Raw genomic sequence first — 8,624 nt, 5'->3', positions numbered from 1 at the left:
CAATCCAATGAGCCACCCAGGCACTCGGTGATTTCTTTTTTTCTCACTGATTTTGATGTGCATTTCCGTGATGATGAGTGATGTTGAGCACCTTTTCATGTGTCTGTTGGCCATCTGGATATCTTCTTCAGAAAAATGTTTGTTCATGGCATCTGCCCATTTCTTAAGCAGACTATTGTTTTGTTTTGTTATTGAGCTGTACAAGTTCTCTATATATTTTAGATATTAACCCCTTATTGTATATATGACTACACTGTAATTGCTCCCTCCCCACCCCAGGGGCCCTGGCTTTCTAGCTGCCTATTTTAAAAGGTGCTGAGCCCTTACCCTGGGCTCTTCCGATGGGGCTTAGTGCTTTGTGTGCCCCACTATCTGGGCTCATTGTCACTCAAAGGACCTGGGTGCAGGGGGACCCAGGCTGCCATGCTGCCATTCTTGCTGCCTGCTGTGCTAGGAGCAACTCAGTCTTACCATCTACTTTAACCTGTGGTACGTTTACTCCTTGCCATCCTTTATGACAGAGGTGAATAGGGCCAGGTGGTTAAGTTTTCAAGGCTGCAGGCCACATTGTTTCTGCTGGAGAGGACTCAGCTTAACCACTGTCGCCTGAGAGAAGCTGTATACAATATGTAAATGAGTGGGTGTGGCTGTGTTTCGCCACCATCACACCCTGCCAACCTGCCAACTTTAAGCACAAGAGCGAGCAGCTGGTCCACCTTCCTTTTAGAAATGGGACATCTGAGACTCAAAGCCGGAACCTGCCTAATGTCTCGTATGGAGCAGGCAGTAGAGGTAAAGACGGCCCTGTGCCACCAGATCCCTTTCCACCTGTCCCCACCTTACTCTGCGCTTTGCTCACGGTTGCTAAAGAAAACCTTCAGCTTGCAGAAAGTTCTGCCAATGGGAGGCACAAGTAGAGACAGGAAGGAAGAGGAGAGGGGAGGGAAACAAGGTTGGTTATGTACCCACCAAGCTTCTCAGACGGTCATGGCCTGGTGGGAGGGCTTCTTCATACCTCTCTCCAGGTGCATGGAATCGCTTCTGCTCCTTCCCCTTATGTCTAGAAGGAAAGAATTACCGCCCACCTCCATTCCAACTAGCGAGGAGTACAGCGCTGTCCTTAAAGGTTAGTCACTCTATTCAAATTACCTGTTTCCTGCCCTGCCAGGACCGACTGCGGGTTAACGGGCATGTCAGCCTGGGTCCACTGAAAACCCTTTATCTTTCCACTCCCCTGCGGGAAGCGACACACTTTTATTACTCCAAATGGTATTCAGGCTTCAGAACCCAGTTCACAGGCCATCCCTTGGCAACTTCTTTCAGTTCCCGCCGGGGAGTATTTTGGCCTCTCAACTCCCCTCCTGTTCTGGGTCACGTGGTGATCACGTTTCATCTTTGTGTCTTCTCTGTGCTTCTTGGAGGGGGCTTCTGTTTCTGACCCATTGTGGGGTCCGCTAACTCCCTGGCACCTAAATCGGCCACACTACAGGCCGATGCTAAGCCCCCACTCGGCGTTTGCAGAGCAACGTCGCGCAAGCGCCTTCTCACTGTAAGTCCGTTAGAAAAGAGAATCTTCGGGCTAGGGCCCATTTACTAATCCTGTGGTCACGGTGCCACACTGCTGACCATTTAGACCAATGCATGGCCACCTGGGGTTGAGGGAGCCTGAGAACTGCCACTGCCCCGGGGTCCTTCGGGCGACACCTGTGCCCCCTGTCACTGTTCCTGCCGAAATCCCAGCAAAGGCTGTCTTTGCCCGCGTTCCTCCCCGCGCACGCGTGGCCGGGCCTTGGGAACCATAGAGTGCCGCCGGCGGACAGAGGGGCCAGAAGCCGGGTCGCTCCATCCCCCGCTTCCGGCCGCGCCTCGCTGCTCTGGGAGCGGCTGTAGCGGCGTGCGCAGTTTCCATGGGGACTGAAGATGGCGCCGCGAGGTGAGATTTCGGAGGTGTGTGAGTCTCTGGTCCTGATGCCTTCAGTGTCCCTCTCGCCCCCGTTAGAGCTCGACCTAAACTCGTCATTCTCAGGGCTAGGGACATCGCTCCTCGCTCGTCTAGAGTGGGGTTTCGCAGCCGCACCCTCCCGGAATGCCTGAAGGTCTCCAGGTGCAGGTCTAGAAACCCCCAGATCCTGGGCTGGGCCTCTTCTAGGCCGGCTCAGTTACGAATTTGCTGTGTGACCTCGAACAGGCCAGTGCTGGCCTTTGCGCCCCAATGGCCCGAATATCGACGGGTTAGATCTTAGAGAGGCCTTGACTTTCATCCAGAAGACAAGAGTCGGGTTTGACGGTAGTTCCGGGGACTGAGGGGGGTTAAGGGAAACCACTACATACACACACGGACGCGCGCACACGCCTTCTCATTATCCACAGTCAGAGGTACCCCAGTGGCCTTTTCCACTAGCTGCGACCTCGTGTTTTCTTCCAAGTTAGGCACAGAACCATTCAAAGAACAGAGATTGAGGTGCTGTCCGGCCCATCCCTCTTATTTGTGCTCATCTTTCCAGGTAAACGGCTGTCCTCCACCCCCCTGGAAATCCTGTTCTTTCTGAACGGGTGGTATTATGCTACCTATTTTCTGCTGGAACTCTTCATATTTCTGTACAAAGGTAAGGTGTGGGGCTTGACTACCGTTGCCCCAACATCCCTTCCCCACTTCAGCCCAGAGCTAACTCCCATCAGGAGCAGGAGCCTGCTTTTCTGTAGCTCCTTCTCCCTTCTTCAACCTATGGCTTCTTCGAGAATGATTCACTAGGAAGCCCCTCAGCAAGAATTTCCTCAGTTTGGGAAATGTGGGCTTCTCCGTCCTTACTCTCCCTTGTCACCTCTCTGCTGAGCCCCACTGTAAGCTCATTGGTGACCCTCAAACTACTTATGTAGATCCAATCATTTTGGAGAGTGGAGGCCTCACAGACTCTTGGAGTTCGGGTGAAATCCCCTAATAACGGGCTGGCCTCTAACAGACACAGTCACGCTGTGAGTTAACATGCCCTGCAGCAGGTTAACAGATCCTGCCCACATCTCGCTAACTAGTTCATGGAAAGCTGATAAGATGCATGCCCTCTTTATCCCCAGGTGTGGGGGAGCTCTTGTGGGTGCTGTTATAGGCTTGCAAACCCTGGCTTTTCTGTTGGCAGCTCTCCTGCTACCATACCCAACAGCCAACCTAGTACTCGATGTGGTGATGCTTCTCCTTTACCTTGGAATTGAAGTAATTCGACTGTTTTTTGGTGAGTGTTGTCCAGAGAATATTTCCATTCCTTCTCAGACAGACTGCTCTCTGTAACTTGATTAACAAGAACAAGTACATAACCTAGTCTCACAACAAGAGATTGGATCTGGTGGAAAGTCCCATTACTCCCTCTCGGAAGTTTCAAGCTGCTTCATATTTTGGGTCAAGCTTTACTTGTTTGTTGCTCTGTAGGGCCAGAGGTGGGCAGTAGCGTTTTAGATAGTTCCTTCCTAATTTCCTAAGTGCTAGGAGAGCCTGGTTCCTCCCCCTGGCTTGCTCGGGAGAATAGATTTGATTGTAACTCCATGTTCAAGGCCATATATGTCACATAAGTCAGCATTAAGGTCCCCTCTGCTCTCTGAACACGGATTTCTTAGGACTTTTTTTTTTTTAAGATTTTATTTATTTGACAGAGCAAGAGAGGGAGACAGAGCAGAAGTTGAGAGAGCAGCAGAGGGAGAGGGAGAAGCAGGCTCTCCACTGAGCAGGGAACCTGACACAGGGCTCAATCCCAGGACCCTGAGATCATGACCTGAGCCAAAGGCTGATGCTTAACCAACTGAGCCACCCAGGTGCCCTTAGGACAAGTTTTTTATCCTCACAGGTCCAGAGCAAATTCCTTACTAGTTAGAATATCTTATCCCAGAAAACAGTGTTAAAACAGAAGCCGAGAAGAAACAGTATTTGCAACACATGTAACAAAGGATAACGAAGGCTCACATAAATCACTAAAGAAAAGATGACCTAATTTTAAAAATTGGTAAGGGACACTAATAGGCAGTTCATATAAGAATAATTACAGAGGATCAGTAATCCTGATAAAATGCCCAAACTCATTAATAAAAAGCAAATTGAACCAACAAAATAACAATTTCATCCATCATATTTAAAAGATTTCCAAATAACCCAGTATTGGAATGGATATGAAGACCAGGCCTCTCTATTCCCACACTCTTTGGGAATATAAATTAGAAAAATTGTTTTGCTAATAGTTTTGCCATGTAAAATATGTATTTTTTAAAAGATTTTTATTTGTTTATTGGACAGAGAGAGAGATCACAAGTAGGCAGGGAGGCAGGCAGAGAGAGAAGGGGGGAAGCAGGCTCCCCACTGAGCATAGAGCCCGATGCGGGACTCGATCCCAGGACCCCAAGATCACGACCTGAGCCGAAGGCAGAGGCTCAACCCACTGAGCCACCCAGGCACCCTGTATTCTTTTTTTTTTTTTTTTTAAAGATTTTATTTATTTATTTGAGAGAGAGAACGCACACATGAGTGGGGTTGAGGGGCAGAGGGAGAGAATCTCAAGCAGACTCCCCACTGAACACAGAGCCTGATGCAGGGCTTGATCTCACAACTCTGAGATCATGACCTGAGCTGAAATCAAGAGTCGTAAGCTCAAAGGACCAAGTCACCCAGGTGCCCCTAAAATTTGTATTCTTAGTCCTGACAATTACACATCTAAAACTGGTTGAAAAAAAAAAATACTTCCACAGATATGTAAAGGTACCTATTGGAGAAAGCTTATGGCCACATATTTTGTAACATCAAAACATTAGAGGGGCTCCTGGCTGGCTCAGTCATGGATCGTGCCACTCTTGATCTCTGGGTTGTAAGTCCAAGCCCCATGCTGGGTAGAGATTACTTAAAAAATAAAATTAATTAAAAAAAAATTAGAGGGGCGCCTGGGTGGCTCAGTTGGTTAGGTATCTGACTTCAGGTCAGGTCATGATCTCAGGGTCCTAACCCCACGTTGGGCTCCCTGCTCAATGGGAGTCTGCTTCTCCCTCTCCCTCTGCCCCTCCCCCTGATAGTACTTTCTCTCTAATAAACAAAATCTTAAAAAAAAAAATTGGAAGCAACCTAAACATCTGCCAATACAGGATTAGTTAAATAAATTATAGAATTGCCTCAATGAAATCGCTTATAGCCATTAAAAAAAAGAATAAGGTAGTTATACGTGGAAAGGTGTCTAACTTACATTAAATGGGAAAAAATAAATGGAAAACAGTATGTAGAGTATGATCCTATTTTTATGATAATAAATAGTAATATGTAAGTATACACACATAAAAAAATTTGCAGCAGTATACATCGTTCTGTAATAATGGCTATCTCCACTGGGCAGTTCTGGGGCCTTTTAGTTTCTATATTTTCTAAAATTATTTTCTGTATTTAATTAGTTGAAAAGTTTTCAATGATTATATATTATAGTTAAAAAAATATTTTCCCCAAGCAAAGAAGTCGCTGTCCCTTTAGTGGGAGGCAGACTTGAAGCAGGACCTTTGGAGTGAACGACTCCATCCTGTGGCACGTCCGGAGCCTCGCATTTTGAGCGCAGTGGGACCCCATTTATAAATCTGCCCATCCCCATTGGGGATCATTTTTCTCTGCCTTGCCAGGCTCTCCCATCCCATCCCCCCAGCCTTTCCTCTGAGCCCAGGGAAAGCAGGCCACTCGGAGGTGATTCCGTGGGCTGTGTCTGACAGGTACAAAGGGAAACCTCTGCCAACGAAAGATGCCACTTGGTATTAGCGTGGCCTTGACCTTCCCGTCTGCCATGATGGCCTCCTATTACCTGCTGCTGCAGACCTACGTGCTCCGCCTGGAAGCCATCATGAACAGCATCTTGCTCTTCTTCTGTGGTTCCGAGCTGCTGCTTGAGGTGCTCACCCTGACGGCTTTCTCCAGGTACCACTGCTGAGGGACCATTTCCTGTCACCTGAGGGTTGGGTTCCCATCTCCTCCTAGGGAGGGACTCATTGTTCTTCTGAAGCCCGAGGGGTTTGAAGCACTTTCCGGGGGGAAAAAGGGTGCCTAGGGGATTGCTTTTCCTATTCGGGGTAGACAGTGACTCAGGGAAGAGATTCTCCTTGTTCTTTGGGGCCAAGAGGCTTGAAGATAGAACCGTTCAGGCCAGCTGCTCTTGTTCACTGGTCTTTTAACCTTTTTTCTTTCTTTCTGCCATCAGTATGGACAGGATTTGAAGTGCAGACATTTCAGCCAGCAGCCCTCATGGGCTGAGACCACAGGTTCTTCTGGTCTTTAGCCACACCAGTGAGAACTGGGTCAAGTTGTTCTGGGAAGGGTCGCAGCTCTTCCTCAGTACAGACATTCGAGCATGAGGCCACTGGGCATCATCTTCTAAACCAGGACCATCAGCCTAAGAGACTGTGCTACACTCCAGCGTAGGGAGGGGCAAGGCTGTCCCATCCTGGCCCGGCTCAGAGCCAGCTCCCTGCTGAGCTCCGGTTCTCTTTGATCCTCACGGCCAGAGCATCTTGTGTGGCCCACGTGGGCTCCTTGGGCTTCCAGCAGGACCGGAGCCACATGCTCCCCGTGAGCAGAGAACCTCGGGACGGTTTGCTCCCAGGGTGACGCGCAAGCCTCTCACGTCGTTCCCTAGAGACTGAGCTCCAGAATTTTTTTAGTGGCTCATAGTGTTATTTTTCTACTCTCATCATGATACAAACATTATTTTGTAATAAACGTATATTTTCTGTCATGGGAGTTGCAGCCTTTTCCTTATGGCACCTGTCCCTAGAATTTCATCCGCCCCAAGGGAAGGTAGGCTTTGTCCCAGTGGTTTGTTCTCAGGCTGTGCTTACTGGTCCTGTGTGGACACGAAGGCAATGGTGATTTTCTTCCCCCGGCTCCAGCTTAAATTAACCCCTAAAGGCACCGTCAGCTTCTGTATCTTCCTCAGGCCTGTCGTCCTATAACAGACTGCTTCTACTCTTCACCTCTGCCCCAAAGCCAGCATCTTTTCTCTCACTCCTCTTACAGGTCATGGTCAGCTTCTTACCAGAGTGAGGCAGGAATACTTGGAAGAAGCATAGTCAAAAGCCAGCATTTTCCAGTTGTTTATTTTAAAATTTCAAGTTCACATAAAAGGAAATACACTTTTTTTTTTAAACTGGAGAAATAATGCCCTACATGCGCATATCATTCCTTTTTCCAAGTCTTTAAAATTTTCTCATCGAACTCAGAAGTGGCTTTTTTTTTTCTCTTTTCCCCCAAGAAGCCGCCAGGAGCCATGAGAGAATCCACTTTAGAAAACCTCAAGCCATATGGCCCCTCTGCTGTCAGATGAATCCTAGAATATCTGCTCTTGCTCAAAGTCAAAGTTAATTAGTCTTTAAGCATTTCCATGCTGGCTTTTAATTCTGCTTATTTCCTGTGATCGAGCTCCTTCTCATCCTGTGAAGGTCTCCACTGTCCAGAAGCACTGATCATTTATCTTGTTTCCTACCCCTTCTGTGTCCTTGCTTCCTGGCTGCTTTTGGAGTCTATCCAAAAACTGTAGTGAACAGGCCTAATCCACCATGAAACAGTAACAAAAAATCTTGGAACCTCCTTGATATTTCAGTCACAGACCCCCCCCAACCCCCAGCCTGTTTCTTGCACTGCTGCTTTCTCTAGCTGTGCTTTGAAGTTGTTGTTGACATCAAGCTAGACAGGAACTGGTTCTCCAGGGCCTCCCCATTTCTTCTAGAGGTTCAGTGGTTAAGGTCACTCTCCCGGCAACACAGATAAATGAATGAAAGGCTCAGGTGGAAGTTTAGAGGTGACTTATAATTAAAAGGAACCTTGGAAAGGAATCTAATCCCCCACTTTGGAGACTTAAAGATGAGAAGGGAACTGCCAAGCATCCCACTACCAGTTACTAACAGTTGGATCTAGAAATCTTGTCTTAGCAGTCTTAGTCTAGATCAAGTAAAGTCTACTCAACAGGTACCACTTGAGGAGGATGAGTGGTTGGAAATGGGGATGGGATTAGAGCAGGAAGTCCTCATTCATCTGATGGTTCTCTGGGAGCTTCGTGCACTGTGCTTCCTGGGGCCGGCTCCACGGATGTTCATTCTTCCTGCGGCTCGCTGGAACCACACGTGCAGGCGTAGTCACACAACAGAATGTCATACAACAGAAACTGAGGCACAGGGGATGGGAATGAGCATAGCCAGTCTTTCGGGGTTAATGTGGTCGGATTTTGTATTCGAATGCCAAGGGAAGTCACTGAGCCGCCCATCTAGACCTGAAGGATCAACATTCTGGAATAGTGGAGAGGACCTGAGTGAAGGAATAGGCCTTGGTCACAGGGGCTGGGAGAGACCTGCTCAGATATTTATCACACGCATGGATAGAACTGGTCAGGTGACTGCAATGGCCATCCCTAGAGGCTGAGGTCTGGCCCAGTTCAGGAAGCACTCGGCACACGCAGATTCGGGTTTGTGGCTCTATACCATGACAGCAGTGTATAGGAGACTAATACTCATCCAGTGCCTGGCAGAGTAGATTTAATCCGTACCGTGATCCTGTGAGGCAGAAGAAAACCAACTCAAATGTTAAGTCACCTCCTGTCTGAGGGCATTTAGTTTAAGAGTTGGGGTTTGAA

The 8,624-nt window shown here is 48.2% G+C and overlaps 1 protein-coding gene across 3 annotated transcripts; it reads left to right on the top strand.

The window, feature by feature from the left end:
• The first annotated feature begins 948 nt into the window (after positions 1-948).
• On the top strand, positions 949-6,738 carry TMEM216 (transmembrane protein 216). 3 transcript variants are annotated; one of them, XM_080815825.1, is made up of 5 exons: positions 949-1,126; positions 2,505-2,606; positions 3,135-3,227; positions 5,719-5,920; positions 6,201-6,738. In XM_080815825.1, the coding sequence occupies exons 1-5, from the start codon at positions 988-990 to the stop codon at positions 6,214-6,216; spliced, it is 552 nt and encodes a 183-aa protein (XP_080671951.1). In that variant the 5' UTR covers positions 949-987; the 3' UTR covers positions 6,217-6,738. The 3 variants fall into 3 exon arrangements, with proteins under 3 accessions (XP_080671951.1, XP_080671952.1, XP_080671953.1); XM_080815826.1 differs by lacking the exon at positions 949-1,126 and adding an exon at positions 1,893-1,933; XM_080815827.1 differs by lacking the exon at positions 949-1,126 and adding an exon at positions 1,898-1,947.
• Positions 6,739-8,624: the final 1,886 nt, after the last annotated feature.

Source organism: Martes martes (genome assembly GCF_963455335.1).
Source record: "Martes martes genome assembly, chromosome: 10".
Lineage (NCBI taxonomy): Eukaryota > Metazoa > Chordata > Mammalia > Carnivora > Mustelidae > Martes > Martes martes.
This window is presented reverse-complemented; position numbering and strand designations above follow the sequence as displayed.

Coding starts and splice junctions, on each gene's coding strand:
- TMEM216 (XM_080815825.1), top strand. CDS start 988: ATGGCCTGGTGGGAGGGCTTCTTCATACCTCTCTCCAGGTGCATGGAA. Junction 2,607..3,134: donor CTTCATATTTCTGTACAAAG/GTAAGGTGTGGG, acceptor TTCTGTTGGCAG/CTCTCCTGCTACCATACCCA. Junction 3,228..5,718: donor AGTAATTCGACTGTTTTTTG/GTGAGTGTTGTC, acceptor TGTGTCTGACAG/GTACAAAGGGAAACCTCTGC.